The sequence below is a fragment of the Felis catus genome, chromosome B3 (assembly GCF_018350175.1).
Source record: "Felis catus isolate Fca126 chromosome B3, F.catus_Fca126_mat1.0, whole genome shotgun sequence".
Lineage (NCBI taxonomy): Eukaryota > Metazoa > Chordata > Mammalia > Carnivora > Felidae > Felis > Felis catus.
Genome location: NC_058373.1, coordinates 61,122,217 through 61,141,357, shown reverse-complemented (window position 1 = coordinate 61,141,357; position 19,141 = coordinate 61,122,217). Strand labels below are relative to the sequence as shown.

Sequence of the window (19,141 nt, the reverse complement as noted above, 5' to 3'; positions counted from 1 at the left end):
TCTGAGGTGTCCCATGACTTCACATCTGTAATATCATGAGCAAGTAACAAAACGAACTTTTCATGTGGTTTTGCCTCTATTTCCCCTGCCCTTGCCTTAACGAGTAAGGAAGCAGCTCAGAGTGAGGGAGTGAGAAGCCTAAGGGGCAGCCAGGCAGTCAAGGTGACCTGTCCTGGAATAATCAACAGGCTGAATGTGGGGGTCAGGCGAAACCCAGGGGTCATCTGGGTTAGGTTCTCTGTGCAGGACGCCCCAGCATACCATGCCTGAGAGGTGGCCATGCAGCAACCGCTTAACATTGTCAGTGATGGGGAGATCACTTCCTCACAAGGCAATTGGATCCAATTCTGTGCAGCTGAAACTATTAGAAATTTATTCCTTATACTGTGCAGCCTTATAATGTCTAATCCTGGGGATTAGCTCTGTCCTCTGAAGCTACCCAGAATGGGTAATAAATGATCATTTTCTATGATAATCTTTCAAATATTTGAATACAATAAGCATATTCTCTATAGCTTCTCTGTTCTAGAACAGACATGCTCCATTCTGTTTTTGAACCTTTATATGTAATTGGCAAGAATTCAAAGAAAAGGTTTAAACAAAGGTTGACCAAAGATAGCAGTTTGCTGGTCCTTACCGATTCAGGAAAGCATTTCCAAAGCGACTAAGCTTTCGGAAGGGCTTTTTGGGGTCCACGACTAAAGCGTTGCCTGGGGTGCTGCCCTCAGTCTCCCCGTACATCACAGCGATGAAGGAATCGGTGGTGGGCTCTGGGCCAATCCTCATGCCTGGGAAATCTTGCTCCAGTAAGTATCTGGGAGGGAAAAAGAAAAGAAACTTGGCATGTTGTCACAAAGCAAGAGGCCAGGAAGCTTCCTGGGGCTACCAATTTTTAACATAATCATTTAAAGCCCTAGGAATACAGACCCCAAGAAAAGGAGAATGACTGGCATTTTACTCTTTTACTAATGACAAATTTTCAAAGCTTAAAATCTACAACCTAAGTCTCCCCCCACCCCTATAAGAGGCTTTGTAACAGGTCAGACATCTTGTAGACTTCCAGGAGCTTCTGAAAATGTACCTTTCCTTAGCACAATTCCCGTTTCAGGTTCCACGGGCACCACAGGCACCACCCCAGGGAAGTGGACCCAGCCAGCTCCTGTTGCATCCTGCTAGAGCCTGCTCAGGACCAACTGCGTTTGGGAAGCGTTCCTGTCCTTCCAGTGTGTTGGGCACACCTCTGTGGGCCCAGGGCACCCTGTGCCTGCAGCCATCACAGTGTTTACCAGGGGCACTGGACTTCTTTGTTTGTGGGCCCTTGCAGGCTGGCCCGTGTCTATGGCTAGAGGCCTATTCCCAGCACCCAGCCCTGCACCTGCCCACAGAGGGCACTCAGTGTAGTGAATGAAATAATGAACCCTGTCCCTCCTTGTCACTAGCAATCGTTGTAGCCGTCACATCCCCCCTTGTGCATTTTACAGCTCCCTTGGGTTCCTGGAGGTCATGGCCATGGAAGATGATCTCCAAAGAATTCAGCAGCAACAGAGGCTGCTATGGGCGATGGGGTTGAAGGAGGCAGGGGGCAGGGGTTCAGATTAAATACTGCCAGGGCCATTACTAGCCTTATGTGCGAATTGGAAAAAGATGCTCCTTCCTCCAGGTAGACCCAGCCCTGCACTAGGATTTACAGCTTGGCAAGCTAGCTGGATTCCACCCCCGCCCCCACATGCCCCTCTGCCCAAGTGCCTTCACGTGGCTTAACCTGTACAACTGCACACAGTGGGCCTAGCAAATATCATTGAGGGCTCTTATTTTAGGGGGCTGAGAAGACCAACCCATGTGATACAGGCCAAAGACTGGCTCAGTGATTTGGCTGAGGTTGTGGCAAGGTAGCCAGAAGTAGAGTGGTGGGGAAAGTCTGCTTTCTGTGGGAAATGCTTGAGCCCTAACACAGCTCCCCTCCACCACCAGCACTTCATTCAGCTGAAGCCACTCAGAGCCCCTCCCTGCCTCCCTCTTGACCAAGATTTCCTTTCCACGAGGAAGGACCACACTAAAGAGTAGTTATGGCAGGGAGGTGAGCAAACACTGTTCCCTCCTTCCTTTGCAACCAAGAGGAACATGAAGAAAAGAGTATTTTGGAATACATTTCCCTCATTCCCAAGCAACAGGTGGAAATGCAACAGCTTCAGAGAACACTCCACAGTGACTGTCAAAAATTCTGGGGTGGGGGGGAGTGGTGGAGAAGAATCCCTGTTTGAGGTGATTAGGGCAGAGCCATGTCCCAGCCCCTCCAGGGAGATGATCCGTCACCCTGCACAACTTTCTCCAGCTCCCCAATCCTGCAGCCAACAATCTATTTGGTCTTAGCCTGGAGTGCCTAGGCATTTAGGCCCCTAGTCCTGGGGGTGCCTGGGTGGCTTAGTCGGTTAAGCATCTGACTCTTGGTTTCAGTTCAGGTCATGATCTTATTGTTCATGGGTTTCGAGCCCCTTGTTGGGCTCTGCGCTGACAATGCGAAGCCTGCTTAGGATTCTCTCTCTCTCAGCCCCTCTTCTGCTCACGCTTTCTCTCTGTCTCAAAAGAAATAAATGAACTTTAAAAAGTAAAATTAAGAATAAATGTCCTGACTGATCAAATTTTGGCCCAGAACCTGTGATTTTATTTCCAGGGATAGAAGGAACTGCATTACCAACTGTCCAACACAATTTTGCCATCTTTCTAAGAATAAGAAATTAGGCCACCCCTTACACTTACATTTTTTATGTCAACAAAATTGAAATTCCTTAGCGATCTTAGCAAGCTATATTCTAAACATCTAATTGATTTCATTGCTAGTTTCAATGTCATCCAAAGTTTCTATCTTTCTTTGAAGTTGTGTTGCACCAGAATAGATAACATTTAAATATGTCCCCTACATTTTGAGGAAATGTGAAAAAACAATCGGATAATAGCACAGCATTTACCAAATACTCACTATTTATGTGGAGTACCAAGGCCCTCCACACACACAGTTGTTCAGTTGTTCTGAGTGTTGTGATCCCCGTAACACTCTGAGGTGGGCACATTTTATAGTTGGGAAAACTGGGGCATCAGAAAGGCTAAGCAACTTGCCTAAAGTCACACAGTAAGTGTTTCAGTGGAAATGGAATGCAGGCAGGTGGACCCCAGGTCTTGTGTTATCTCCAGATAATGTTTAATTAAAAAAAAAAATTTTTTTTAACATTTATTTGTTATTGAGAGACAGAGAGACACAGAGCATGAGCAGGGGAGGGGCAGAGAGAGAGGGAGACATAGAATCCGGAGCAGGCTCCAGGCTCTGAGCTGTCAGCACAGAGCCTGATGTGGGGCTCGAACTCAAGAACTGCGAGATCACGACCTGAGCCGAAGTCAGACGCTTAGTCGACTGAGCCACCCAGATGCCCCATCTCCAGATAATGTTTAAACCTGGGTTTGAGCTGGTGGTTTGCTCAGAGATGAGGAGCACAAGGGGGGTTCAGGGCCCTCATGCAGAGGGTGGCACTGGCCACAGGCAGCACCATCTTGTATCTCCTCAAAAGTGAGAGATAAGAGCTCTCCCAGCTGTCTTCCGGCATGGTCCTGGGGCTGCCCTAACAATGAGGGGCCAGCTCTCCCCATTCTCCCTAGAAAAAAGCTGCACAGAGAAGGAGCTATTTTTCAGAACATGTTCAAATTTAATTTTTTAAAATAATTTCAGAACTTTTTCAGGCACCTAGTAGACTAATAAATAAATACGCTTAGGAACAGAAATGTTCATGTTTACAAATTCTTGTGAAATTCCTCACAAATCTTAGAAATACTGGTGGAAGTCAGCAACAGCATCTCACGTTCTGTGAAACTCCAGCACTTGTAGAGTGTACGTAGAGTGTGTGGATTTCACATACACACATGAATGTGGAATTTAGGTTTTACAGCTCCTCTGGGATCTCAAGTCTGAAGTCATTCATCAGCAGAGCTAGAATTCAAGTCCAGAGCACACCCCTCCCAAGTCCACTTAGACTTCAACGTCCCACGGCCTGGATGAAGCTATATGCCAGGAGATCTGAGATCTGTGGGACAGAGGAAGGAGGATGACTGAGGAGAGGGGCCAGGGCTTAGAAGAACAGCAGCCAGTGTCACCAGGCTCCCTGCAGCACACACAGTTCTCACAAAAGGGTTATGTTCAAGTAGTGGTTTGAAACTTGACAGGCACTTTCCCATAGAATCAACGTTAACAGCAATGGCTGGCTTGCAAGATAGGCTGCAAAGGTCACACACACCGATAAAATAGACAAAGCAGTCAAGAACTGTAGCACTACCTTTTGGGGGAAAACCCGATGTTGAGTTCCACGTTGGGGGGCTCTCTGCAATCTTGCCCCTTCTCACAGCCTTCCTAGGCATGGGCAGGGGGAGGGCCCTCCAGCTCCAGGACCAGGGAGGTGAGGATGGGGCTCAGGCAGGGGTGGAGGGGCCAAGGGATGCTGTAGTTCAGCTATGGGTCCTCAGTGGGGCAGTAACTCACATGTAAAGGTGTATAAGTCAGGCCATCATCTCCAAGGAGAGTCTTAAACACTTCCTGATGTTTTGTTTATATAGAAGCACAGGAATCCCCACTAACTTTGGAATAACAGGGGTTTCAGTGAAAACCCTAAAGTATGAAATTGTTTAAAGAAAAGTGGGTGTAAAAAAAAAAAAGAAAAGCAGGTGTTTCTTTTTTTTTTTTTTTTAAAGTTTATTTATTCTGAGAGAGACAGAGACAGCAGCACAAGTTGGAGAGAGAGAGAGAGAGAGAGAGAGAGAGAGAGAATCCCAAGTGGATTCTCTGTGCTGGCAGTGCAGAGCCCAATGCAGGGCTCAAACTTGCAAAAACTGTGAGATCATAACCTGAGCTGGAACCAAGAGTCAGAAGCTTAATCGACTGAGCCACCCAGGCGCCCCCTTACTTTCAAGTCATGATGTGATCGAAGCTAGAACGTCCTAAGTAGCAACCCTACCAGACGGAACTTTAATACATTATTTTTCAAGTATACTTAAATATACTTTGGTATATATTTGACAAAGAAATAGTTGCCTTCTACAGCAGAGAAGCAGAACTAGGAAGAGGTATTGTATAGCTTGCTTACATTGTTAATTCGCTTAGTGATACTTTCTCCCACAGATAATCAACAGCCAAAATTCAGTGTTTAATTTCATTATGAAAGCAATACCAATGAAAGACATAATGTATTAACACTGAAAGAGCTCATAATACTCAACACTAGTGAAATAGTGTAGTAAAATAAACACCTTTATATGTAGTAAAATAAACACCTTTGTATATAATCAGGGGGTCTAACCTCACTGAAAAGAAATTTGATACTTTGTGTTAAAAGCCTTTAAAATGGGGATAGTTTTACTTTTTGAAATCTATCCTTAGGAAAAACCCTAGATACATGAAAAAGATTTTTGTGTGAAGATATCCACTGCAGCAGGATCTATAATAGCAAAAAACTTAGAAAAAAAATTGTGTTCTCTTTCCATGGCTCTCCCATAATATAAAGTTCACTTATTGTATTTAAGACTTCATATTTCCTGTGTCCACCTGGTAGAGTTATGCTGCGGGAAAGCAGGGCTTTTAGTCTCTGTTGTTCACTAATGCTTCGCACTTGCTTGGAACAATTTCTGGCACACGGATGAGGTAATGAATGCTTGAGTGTCTGATTCCACTGGCCTTTATACCACCTTTTCAATAGGCCAATGCTATTCCCACCTCAGGATGGCTTGGAGGGCCCTCCCGCAGATATCTGCATGTCACATGGCACTTCCCTACCCTGACAGAGTAGCCTCTCCAGTCTGGTCCCCCTGCCCACCTCCCCATTACCTACTCAGAGCACTTATCAGTAGCTGACATTCTGTCATGTTCTTGTTGGCACGTCACTGTCCCAGGACGTTAGGAGCACTTTGAGAGACGGGCCCTCGTTCGTCTGGGTCACCACCATATCCTAGCATTTAACATGGTGCCTGGCACATAGTAGGTGCAGAACCAGTGTCTGAGGACCGACCAGCTTTCTCCTCGCCCTCATCCAGGTGGCCATCTGGCTCTGGCCTCCGTCCCTCACTTTCCTGCCTCCTCATCACACCTCGTGTGGACTCTGGCCACTTAGTTCTGCCCAGCTGCCTCCCAGCCTCCCTCTCCCCCATCTGTCCTGCAAGATCAGATTCCTTTTCTAAAGCACCACTTTAACCCGACAGCCTTCACCAACAACCCAGTCCTTCCTGGATGACTTCCATTCCCCCCACAAGCCACCCCCTTCTGCCTTGCCCTCTGGGTTCTTGCTCCTCAACTACTACAGGCTCTGTTCCCTCCTTGATTAGTCTCTTCCAGGGAAATTTCTGCCCCTCACTTCCCTTATTTCATTCCCTCTGTTTGGCAGGGAATCATGTCTCAGGGTCTCTACTCTCTATCCTACTTACTCTGTCAAGTCACTTTGCAAAACATCTCCTCCTGTGGGCAGTCCTCCCTCCCTGAGCACTCCAGGACCTTTTTTTTTTTCTGGCCACTCCCCAACTTCCCTTCTCTTGGGAGCACCTGGGATTGGTGTTATTTGTGGGCCTATCTCCTCTTTCCTGATAGGCTGACATTTCCTTCAGGGCGCACAATCCACATACTCAGAACTCTGGAGCCCCAAACTCTCTTAGGAATCATTTGGCTCAACCCTGGGTCTTTATAGATGAAGAACCTGTGGATTAGAGCAGGCAATGACTTGCTGGTCAGACTCGCTCTGTGCAGGGCTTGGAACCTGGGGCTCCTCCTGCCTGGCCTGAGGCTCTTTTGCTTTTACACCAGGCTCAGCCCCATTGCTCTGGGCTTCCACACAGCCCCCCTACAACCCTATGTAGGACCTGTCAGATACATGAGTTAACATATGATGCTCTAAGCTGACTTCCCACAGGAATTCTACATTGGAGGGTGGTGACGCTCAGATACACTTATGTCACACTGCCGGGCAGGCAGGCACAATCCTATGCAGTGAGGGAACTAAGAACAACCAGAACACAGAATATCTGACACGAACAACGTGAGAAGAAAGCGATGAAGTACAAAACCAGCAACCTTGAAGAGTCTGAGTGGATCCCGAGGTACGATGTACAAAAACAGGTCACCCACAGGCACAAGGCTGACCAGCTGTGTTAAACTTTGACATATCAGAGGCTTTCGCGGAGCTATAAGCTCCGGGGACTTGGTGGTGTTATCTGCAAAAACAAGAATTCAAAGGAACAAGAGGCCACAGGAAGACTCTAGAAGAGCATCACCGTAGTTCAGAGCCAACAAGCCCACTGCACAGGCATCCTGTGCATCAGATGGATTTTTTGTCCCAGGCTCCACCTTGTTCTCCTTTTCCTGTGTTCTCAGAAAGGGCTGCCACTTCCAGTGGTGATTACTCCAGGAGTCTCGAGCCAAGGCGTCAACGTGGAAAAAGACAGACAACTGGGATTCCAAGTAGCTGGGGGGAGGGGTTGGTGGGGAGGATGGGAGACCTGCCATCTCCTCGTCCCTGTTTGTGGAAGACCATGGCGTGGCCTCGTCCCAGTGGCTCCTGGGCACACTGGCCCAGCCTAGGTTCAAGGAGCTGATCTCATGCAAGAGCATATGTGGACAGAGTCTTTTTCCTTCCATTGCTTACATTAGAAAAAAAAAAAAAAAGATTTTTAATGTCGTAGGAAAAAAAATGTCACTTGTGACAAGGGGAAAATAAATCTTCAGGACAATGAAAGTCCCTCAAAGTACTCTTCTCAAAGACAAGCTTAAAAATGGGGTGCCTGGCTGGCTCAGTCAGTAGAGCGCACAACTCTTGATCTTGGGGTTGTGAGTTAAGGCCAATGTTTGGTATAGATATTACTTTAAAAAAATAAAACCTTTTGGGGCACCTGGGTGGCTCAGTCGGTTAAGTGCCCAACTTCGGCTCAGGTCGTGATCTCACGGTTTGTGAGTTCAAGCCCCGCGTCAGGCTCTGTGCTGACAGCTCAGAGCCTGGAGCCTGCTTTGGATTCTGTGTCTCCTCCCCTCTCTGCCCCTCCCATGCTCATGCTCTGTCTCTCTCTATCTCTTAATAAGAAATAAACATTTAAAAAAATTAAAAAAAAATAAAACCTTTAAATCTTTTTTTAAGAACGACTGAAAACAAACAAACAAGGTGCATTATTCAATGATAGACTTCCAAAACTGTAGCTGCCAATTTTGTCTCCCCTGGGTATTCATCCAGGCATTCTGTCTAGGTTCTGACTTATCCTTAAGATAATAGAAAAGGCATTAATTATTTTAGTAAGACAGTAGTCTCCCCTTACAGAAGGAATACATTCCAAGCCCTTCAGTGCATGTCTGAACCCTATATGCACAATGTTTTTTCCTGTTACACACACCTATGATAAAGTTTAATTTATAAATTAGGAACAGTAAGAGATTAACAAAAATACCAAATGATAAAAGAGATCAGTTATAACATTAAACTGTAATAAAATTATGTGAATGTGGTCTTTCTCTTTCCCTCAAAATATCTTACTGTACTATTCTCACCCTTCTTGTGATGACATGAGACGATAAAATGCCCATGTGAGAGGAGGTGAGGTGACCGAACGCAAGCATTGTGACACAGCATTAGTACATACGTCAAAAGGAGGAGCATCTGTTTCTGGACTGCGGTTAAGTGAAACCACAGAAAGTGAAAGAGTGGATAAGGGGTTGGGGGGGGACTACTGTATACCTAACTTTCGAGGACTTGTTATGTGAAGTCTTTATCTGAAAAGACTATTGTATCCTAAGCACTTTATGGGGTAGGTTCTACTTTTATCTCCATTTTTACAAGGAAAAAATTAAGGCTTGCGTAGGTTAAGTGGCTTTGTAGAACTTGGATTTCTTACTAGTCCTGCAAAAGCACTACCTGCGCTAAATCAGAGCTTGAGAGGCTGAGTGAGCCTGCAACAGGTTACAGGAATGGGCTCTGTGAATCATAGCAGATATACAAGTCTAAGACTTTTTAGTAAGTATTCAGTAACCAAGTAAGCATTCTAAAAAGTAATATGCCACATCTATTTGGGGTGTTTAATGAGCATTATTTTTAAATTCTCAAACCAAAATCTAGAGAAATGGCTTGTGTCATGATGAGATTTTTAGGAATGTTTGTGCATACATTAGCATCTGTAGATAGTTTAAGAGTTCAGTTCATTGATAAGGACTGGGACTTTTTTTTTTTTTTTAATTTTTGTTTATTTTTGAGAGAGAGAGAAATTGCGAGCAGGGGAGGGGCAGAGAGAGGGAGACAGAGAATCCGAAGCAGGCTCTGTGCTGTCAGTGCAAAGGCTTCAAACCCAGGAAGTGTGAGATCATGACTTGAGCCAAAGTCGGATGTCCAACTGACTGAGTCACCCAGGTGCCTTGGACTGGGACATTTTTTTTTTAATTTTTTTTTTCAACGTTTATTTATTTTTGGGACAGAGAGAGACAGAGCATGAACGGGGGAGGGGCAGAGAGAGAGGGAGACACAGAATCGGAAACAGGCTCCAGGCTCTGAGCCATCAGCCCAGAGCCCGACGCGGGGCTCGAACTCACGGAGCGCGAGATCGTGACCTGGCTGAAGTCGGACGCTTAACCGACTGTGCCACCCAGGCGCCCCTGGACTGGGACATTTTTAAAAAGAGCATTCAACTAACTGCAACAGTAATTTTTTTCTTTTTTTTTGAGTATTAGTTATTAAGGCTTTCAGCCAAATAGATGTGAAAGAAATATATAAAGCACAGCTTTTCAGTTCAGTGGAGAAGCAGTTGTATTTTCTTATTTTAAAATCCAAGCCTGTGAGTTTAAATACATTTCAGTTTAGAGTAAAGCTTTACGTAATGTGTTCTTTATTGATAGTACTCCATCTACCATTTCACTAGGAGAGTAACCGAAAAGAAAGGGTTAGTCCTTCAAGTTTGATTTGTGTTGAATCTAGAAATGATGTTTCTAAAGCAGTTTCCTTTGTTTATCTTCATGCTCAATACCAAGAAATGGAAGAGAGAGAAGAATCAAACGTGTTATCGCAAAAGTCTTATAAAATGGTCAAGAATATATAATGGTTTCCTAGTAAGTTACCACCACCACCACCACTTCTGGACGCCACCAAACAACAGATTATTATGAAACCACACTGTACAGTTTGTTTATAAGGCATTTCACACGTGTTTTATCTCTTCAGCCTCACTGTGGTGGGAGCAGGTGTTTTAGCCCTGCTTAGGACAAGGTAAGCAGCTTGCATGAGACCGCATTAGCACAAGATGATGACTACTTCTAACACTTTGATATATTTCCATTAAGTTATTTTTCTGTGAATGTAATTTTTGTTTATAAAATTGGGATCAAAATGTTTAAATACTTTTGCATCTAGATTTTTCACCATTAGTTTTGCCTTGTGCCATCAGAAATTACTTGAAAACAGGGGTACCTGGGTGGCTCAGTTGGCTAAGCGTCTGACTTCGCCTCAGGTCATGATCTCGTGGTTTGTGGGTTTGAGCCCTGTGTCGAGCTCTGTGCTGACAGCTCAGAGCCTGGAGCCTGCTTCAGAGTCTGTGTCTCCCTGTCTCTCGGCCCCTCCCATGCTCATGTTCTGTTTCTCTGTGTCTCTCAATAATAAATAAACGTTAAAAAAAATTTTTTTTAAAAAAAGAAATTACTTGAAAACAATTTTTTAATGGCTGCATACTATTCTCAGATGAATTTCCTGTATTCTTACTCTTGGGCATTGATATAGCTTCCCATTTCTTGCTATTATAAATCATGCTGAGATAAATATCACAAACATCTCACGTCGTTCAAAATTTTAATCTTTTTGAGTTACTGAAAAACTAACTCTATGTTTTAAACTCTATGTCTTCCTTAAGTGTAAAACCTAACTTTTATTTTCATTTTTGTTTTTCCCTTAGTTAAATCATGGACATCTTACGGCCAGGGCTGCTTGTTCAGATGACATCATCTTTGAAACTGCTGTGCCTACAAAGGAATCTACATTAGCCTGTGGGATCAAGAAACTGGAATTTGCTGGATAAAGCTGTTTCACAGTTCTATTTTTCCAGCTATGAATGCTATTTAAACCACGCAGGGCTGAGATGTGCTTAAGGCACACTGCTGTCTAACATGTGCCTGTACCCGGAGCTACTCAGGTCTGCCTTCCATGCCATTCTGGAAGGAGGGCAGGAGAAAGAGAAGGAAAGAAAGGGAAGGAGATGAAAGGGAGTGGAGGTTCACTGGAATAAAAGGCAACATGCTTCTCCATTTTTTATAGTCCTGTTAATTTTTCCAGTCATTCATTTGCTCACACATGAAGATCTGTTAAGTGTCTTCTATGTTCGGTGTTGTAATTTATGAATGTGATGACAGACTTTGTTTAGGTTGATCTGGGAGCACTGGAAAACTACATGAGGAGGCTATAGAACACAGCACTTCCCGAAGTTACTTAACCATAGAACCCTTTTTGAACACCTATTAACAATCTCCCATAATTGCCTTTCATAGAACACAGGGTTAAAGGTAAAAGAAAAAAGCTCAACATCTGTTCTAGTTTTTTCTTTTCAAGTGAAATTCTTTTCAAATTAGTAATAGAAAGATAATTTCTTAATGTGATTAATTTATAAAATATTAAACCAATAACTAACATCATATCTTAGGGTGAAATAACAAAAGCACTATCATCACAATTAGAAGCTTGATATGGATGTGGCTTCCTAGTACAATAAAAGATGAAACAGATGAGGAAAAAAAGTAATCATGAATATAATCGATACAGCTGTCTATCTAGAAAACCCAAGAGAATCTACTGAAAATGTCAGAATAACTTCAATCAAATGAACAGATACAAAACAAAAATGTGTAAAAATCAGTAGCTATCTTGCATACTTGCAGTACCCATCTAGAAAATATAAAGGAAAAAAATCTGATTCATTAAGAGTGAAGGAATATCAAACACCTAAGAACGGCATTAATAAGAGTATACAGAACCTATATGAGTAAATCAAACACCTTTCTGAGAGGTATAAAAGGTCTGAGTAAAAGCCATGCTGAGTTCCTGCTTGGGAAGAGCAAATACCAAGATAAATGCAGTTCCAATACAAATGGATCCCAATGGGATTTTCTGGGAAGAATCTAATAAAGTAGTTTTAAAGTTCTTCTGAAAGAATAACAGGAAATGATGATTGACAGTATTTAGAAAATAGAGAGAAATGAGATCAGAAGGGTCTGTGTTACCATTTAATTAAAGAATGTTTTAAAATGACAATTCTTAAGACAGTATGGTCTGGGCATAAGAATCTACCAACAGAACAACACAACGGGAGAGAAAGGTTCCAAGAGATCCCAATATAACTCATTGTGTTTCCAAGTGGATTAAAGAGTTAACTATTGGAAAGATTTTTTTAAATTTAAGGATTCTGTAATATTTAAGGATTTTCCAGGGACATCAAAGACATCATCAAAGAGGAAAAAAGTGTTTGAGTTGACCACAAATATTAAATATATCTCCATGTCAAAAATGATCATAAAAAATTAAAAAGGCAGGGGCGCCTGGGTGGCGCAGTCGGTTAAGCGTCCGACTTCAGCCAGGTCACGATCTCGCGCTCCGTGAGTTCGAGCCCCGCGTCGGGCTCTGGGCTGATGGCTCAGAGCCTGGAGCCTGTTTCCGATTCTGTGTCTCCCTCTCTCTCTGCCCCTCCCCCGTTCATGCTCTGTCTCTCTCTGTCCCAAAAAATAAATAAACGTTGAAAAAAAAAATTAAAAAGGCAAAGCTCAAACTGGAAAAACTAATTATGACAAAAGACTAAGAACCATTATTGAGCGAAACATTTAAATATCTACAAGATAAAGTGTAGTTGGGGCGCCTGGGTGGCTCAGTTGGTTGGGTGTCCAACTTTGGCTCAGGTCATGATCTTGTGGTTTGTGAGTTTGAACCTGGCATCAGGCTCTGTGTGGACAGCTCAGAGCTTGGAGCCTGCTTCGGATTCTGCACCTCCCTCTCTCTCTGCCCCTTCTCTCTCTCTCTCTCCAAAATAAATAAACATTAAAAAAAATTAAAAAAAGATAAAGTCTAGCACTCCAAAGGAAAATTGGACAAAGTTCACAAATAACTGTCAAAGAAATAGAGATGATGGCTACACATTTTAGAAGTTCAACTTCACAGTAAAAAAAAAAAAAAAAAAAAAAAGGCAAATTAAGAAAATTTTTTTCCTATCACGTTTATTTGTTTTTAATAATAATGCATAGTTTTACTGACAGTTTGGTGAAATAATAATCTTCATATTAGACTCTGTGGTGGGAGTCTAATCTGGAATAACTTTTCTGAAAAAGGAACATATGTATATAGACATAGAATAAAGCATGCAATGTTCTATTTCATGTGCAACCTTGGATGGCAAGTAACTTGTTCTGCGAGTGTTCTGCAAGATGAGCAAAGATTTCTAATAATTTTAACTTGATAAACGAGCTATGTCTTGCAACACAAGTAGTATGTGATGCCGAATATCACATGATCACAACTGAACCAATGGTTCTTGAAATTCGCTTTGCTTTATAAGTGCTTTGGATTACGAGCATGTTTCTGGAAGGAGTTATGCTCGTAAACCAAGGTTTTAGTGTAAAACATGTATTATTTATATGTTATATATATGCATGTGTGTATGTATGTGTGTGTGTGTGTGTATATATATATATATATATGTGTGTGTGTGTGTGTGTGTGTGTGTGTATGTATAAAATCAGGAATATATATAAACCTGAAAAATATTTATACCTTTTGATGTAGTAATTCATACTCAGCAGAATAGGCTTTTTTCTAACAGGAAAAAAAAAAAAAAACAAGATACACAAAGATTTACAAGCCAAGAATGTCCACTGCAATATTATAGATAACAGCAGAAAATTAGAAACAATGTTCCAAGCTGTATGATTGACTAGGGTGCAGTCATGAAAGCTATTTCTGAAGATTACTTAAGAAAAAGTTTATCATATCATATTAAGCGAAAAGGGCTGTTTATTAAATTGCATTTTTTGCATAATTACCAGTTTTGTAAGCATGACTTCCATGTCTTCACCCAGGTCATTTGTTAAAAATGTGAACAGATGGAGCTTGGACCACTTGCCATAGAAGGGCCATCAAAGTGAGACTCTCTTCTGGGTTGAGACTGATCTACTTCTCAAGCTTAAATGGTTCAACTATCATGATTCCATTAGTTGAACCTTTGTCTTTCAGTGGTTCCCAAATATTTCCTGCAGGAAACTACCTAAGAATTACTCTGAGAGGTGGTTTATAAAAACCAAAAGCAAACCAAAACAAAAACAGGTTTTTGACCCTCTCCCACAGAGATTCCAATTCAGGGGGTCTGGATTAAGGCCCTAGAATCTGTTTTTGGTCTCCCAGTGATTCTGTCCAGCAGCCAGATCCAGGAACTGTAGCATTCTAGTTATACTTTTCCAAGGTTTTGAAAAATACTGAATGTCTTCTAGAAGTAAGCTTCTAAATGTGAGTTAAGGAAGAGAATTTCATAATTAAAAAACAAAAACAAAAACAAAAACAAAATACATTTCCCCTTACATTTCTCCTAATCCTGTGGCATGGGTGCCACTTGTCAGGTAGATGATGTAACAAGTGAACAAGAGGTTAACCTGCAGTGTCTCCCAGATGTGATTACTGCCACCGATACCACATTCACCCTGTCCTGGCACCCCCACTCCCCTGCTCTGAGTCCTGCCCCTTCTTAGGTTTCTGAAATACCAGCTACTCCCTTTCTATAGGCCCCTTCCATCTACTTATAATAGGCTTTCACTGGAATGCCCCAGACCAGGGCACGGCTCCTCCCCTCCAGTACCCAGTTGCTGAGAGTTTTCTATATTTGACACTTTGCCTCCCACTCATTCCTCAACCCACCGCCACCTGGCTTCCATCACCACCACTTACTGGCATGGCTCTTGCCAAGGTCACCCTGGCTCCTGATGGCTAATCCACTAGATCCATTTCAACCCTTTTCCCAGAAGCATCTGACCCTGTTGACCATGCCCCCTCTTTCTGTGGCGTTTGTGAGGGCTGCCTGACATCTCATCTGTTGAGCAAATGCTTTCCTTTTTTGTAGCAGCACCCTGAGGAGCCGCCTTTCCCCCCTCTTAGTCCACATGGTTTGGGGGCTGACCACCCCACTGCAGCCATGGGTATTTCATTCCCCTGGCTTGAGGAATTGGTTCATGGATGGATACCAGGGCTAATGAATGAGACTCAAACCTAAGACTGTTGCAGAAACCGTTGGGAAAAAGGTTCTTTTTTTCCCCTTGGGGTTGCTGAGCTGGCAGGACGTGAGCCTGGATTTGGAGATGGCCAAATGCCCACCCCAAACTGCCATGAGAAGGAAGCCAACATGAAGAAGGCAGCAGAGCTGAGAGACAGAGACCAGATGGCGCCACTCAGAGTCCTAGGCCAGGCCTGAAACCAGCACACCCCGGTCTCATCGGTTTCATGAGACAACGTACCTTTTTACTTAAGCCTTTTTCAGTTGAGCTTCTGTTAATCACAAGGAAAAGAGCCCTACAGTGGCTCCAAATTCCCATCTTTCCCTGGCAGTGACTCCACCTCTCTGGTGCCTTGTCCCCGTGTCTCCACAGTAACTCTTCCTTTTACTCCCAGATCCATATGTCCAACCCCTCGTGGACTCTACACCTGGGTGTCCACTCCAACATGGGTTTAAATGTAAACTCAAATTATGCCCCCACTCATCCTCTCCCTGTGTCCACATCTCAGTGAGTAGCTCCACTGCCCACCCAATTATCCAAGAAACCTGGGCCTCATCGTTGACACTTCTTGCCCTCATTTCCTGGTCTCGTTTGGGCAGCTAATTCTGGCTCATTCCTCAGGGCTCAGCTTTTAGGCTGTGTCATCAGGGAGGCCTTTTCCAACCTCCAAACCTGAATGAAGGGTCCTTCCTATGCCCCCATCCCAGCCTGCACTTCTAGTGTCATAGCTCTTGTCACTCAGAGCCCCAATAGCTTGTGGATTCTTATCCATATTCCCCATGAAACTAAGTTCTGGGATAGCCAGGCCCTTCCTGGAAACCAATATTATTTGAATAAATGGACACTAGGATATACACGTATGATCTTATATATTATAGATAGTCCATTCTTCTGTAAAAATCAAATATGTCGGCATTTCAGAAAAATCCACAAAGGTCATGGTGTTTGGCAGAGAAGACTATCGCTTCCAGGGGCCCCAGTGCCTAGCTGACAGTAAAACCACTAAACTGGGCTCACGGTGTTTCCTTAACAGGATTTTCTTGGTAAAACTAGGCTGACTCCTAGGGAGTGCCTTCACTTCTCTTTGCTTTAATAACTGAGTCTAGAGCTTATCAAAGGGATGAAGTAGAGCTTTGTTCTTTAATAGAATCTATGCTCCCCTTTTTCTGAAAATGGGGCCATTTGTCTGCTTCAAGTTTTCTGATACTCCTCATATTCTTCATAACTTCTTAAAAAGTACCAAATACAGTTCTTTGAGCACAACTACACGTTCTTCCTAAATGGCCCTGCCATCTGTTGTTCCCCGACCTGGGTATTTACTGGGCCGTGCCTGTGCAGCCCCTGGAGGGTTCCTCGTCCCCTGGGCTTGAATCCCCTCAAACACCACAGGGCTCCCTTTCCCGTCTCTGGATCATTTGTTTTTGAGAGAAAAGGAGAAAAAAGACCAACAGCTGACAAGTTCTGCTTTCTGTGAAAGTTATAGCAAGAGTCCCAAGAAGTGGGTCTATCACTTCCTGATTCTTTTTCTTGTTCTAATCCTACCAAAAAAGGCCTTTTATTGCCCAAGGCATTTTTGCCTTCCCAGCCACCAGCTTCTTAATGCTTCAAAGTGTCCATAAACTTTGTTTCCACACTTGCATATGCAACTCATGCCCTCTTTCCCCTCTAGGAACACTATATTTAAGTGATATTTAAAGTTTTAAAACACAATTACTTTATCAAGCATTTTATAGGAAACTATTATACTTTGATTTTACTAACTTGAGTGTTAGGAAGAATGAACATGTTTATACACTGACAAGAATATACAGGGGAAAAAACATATTGTGGGGATTGTGTGATAGCTATTTGTACTCTCAATTCCTTCATGTGTACTTCTCAGTTCCTTTCCTTCGCGTGTTCTTTTTTTTTTTTTAAGTTTATTTCTTTATCTTGGCAAGAGGAGTGGGGTGAGGAGCAGGGAGGGAGAGAGATTCCAAAGCAGGTTCCATGCTGTCAGCACAGAGACCAGCTTGGGCCACAAACCACGAGATTATGACCTGAGCCAAAACCAAGGGTCGACACTTAACCAACAGAGCTACCCTGGCGTCCCAGTTCATGTGTTCTTTTAGCTTATTCCCACTTTTTTGGGCTTGCTTTCTTTCTGGCAACCATTTTTATTTTAAATTATTGTATACAGACGCAGAAATTACCTGACTGGAACTAACTGCAGAATTATGGAAATTAAAGAAATCACAGGATGCTGAACTGTTGGAAGACTGAATTGTTTGCTCCTTTTAATGGAGATATAATTTATATGCTACCATAAAGCTTACCCTTTCAAAGGGTACAATTCTGTGGCTTTTAGTATCTTCACAAAGTTGTGCACCTAGTACCACTATCTAATTTCAGAACATTTTCATCACCCCAAGAAGAAACCCTGTTCCCATCAGCCATCACTCTCTATGCCTTTTGCAAAGTGGATATCCAATTGTCCACCATCAATCATTTGTTGAAAAGAATGTTCTTTCTCCCATTGAATTGTCTTGGAACCCTTGGAAAAAAAAATTTACCAGACATACGGGTTTATTTCTGGACTTTTGATTCTATTCGGTCATTCTATGTCTATCCATATGCTATTATCATACTGTCTTGTTTATTGTAGCAAGCTTTTAAATGAGAAAGTAGGAGAACTCCAATTTTGTTCTCTTTCAAGACTGTCTTGTCTATTCTGGATCTCTCATGTTTCCAAATGAATCTTAGAATCAGCTTGTCAATTTCTGTAAAGAAGGCAGTTGGGATTTTGGTAGGGAATGCATGGAGTCACAGATCACTTTGAGCAGTACTGCTCTTCTAAAAATATTAAGTCTTCCAATCCATGCACATGGATGTCTTTCCTGTGTTTTGTTGTTGTTGTTTTAGGTTTTCTTTAATGTTTTTCAACAAAGTTTTGTAGTTTCCAGTGCATAAGTTTTACACTACTTTTGTTAAATTTATTTCTAAATATTTTATTCTTTTAGATATTATAAATGGAATTATTTTCTTAATTTCAGATTGTTCATTGCTAGTTCATAGAAATATAACTGGTGCTGTATATTGATCTTATATCCTAACACTTTGCTGAATTTCCTTATTTTAAAAGTTTTGTTTTTTTTTTTAGGATTTCCTTAATCCTTAAGATTTTTTATACATATGATCATATCCTCTGTGGAAAGAGATGGTTTTACTTCTTTCCAATCTACATTCCTTCTATTTCTTTCTCTTGTCTAATTGCTTTGGGCTCTACCCTTTTAAAGCACATACAGTTTCTTGAGTGACTTCCCTCTTTTTTCCTCATTAGAATAAATTTTTCGGGGAGGGACAGGATATAGGAGGAAGAGAGAAAATGGAGCTCTTTGAAACCAAAATATGCAACCATGGCTTGATTTCCAGTGAGCCTCACATCTTCTCAGTGGAAATGTCTTCCTTCACAGCCGCTGGGCCCAGGAATTTTCTAGGGGAACCTGTGAAATCTGTTTTCCTCAGATTTTGGATGCAAGTCTGACTGAGCCCAATATCCACCCTTCCTTGGCTGTTATGTAGTCTAAGACAACATGGCCACTTTCCCCCATGCCAGTCTCTTCTCCTTTTTTGGCCAACTCTTTCTTGCTGGTTAGAGGCAGAGTGAGCACCCATGGTTTCTCTCATAGCATTCTCTGTCTTCTGAGAAATAAAATTGTCAGTAGGACAATAGGTTTATCAGCTGCTCTGCTTCTATCCAAGGAGACTTTGACAAATAGCTCCATTACATCTGAAGTCTCCTTCTGGGCCAGTTTTGTGACCCATGTTAGGAGGGTCTACCAACTCTCCCTCCATACACATCCAAAAATAAGTGTAGTTTTTAGC

The 19,141-nt window shown here is 42.6% G+C and overlaps 1 protein-coding gene across 1 annotated transcript in view; it reads right to left on the bottom strand.

Moving 5' to 3' along the window:
* The window catches only part of EHD4 (EH domain containing 4), an 87,912-nt gene that overhangs the window by 65,806 nt on the left and 2,965 nt on the right, over window positions 1-19,141 (bottom strand). The window contains exon 2 of the mRNA XM_003987252.6: window positions 638-814. Within this exon, the coding sequence (XP_003987301.1) occupies window positions 638-814 (177 nt within the window). The remainder of the gene's footprint in view (window positions 1-637; window positions 815-19,141) is intronic.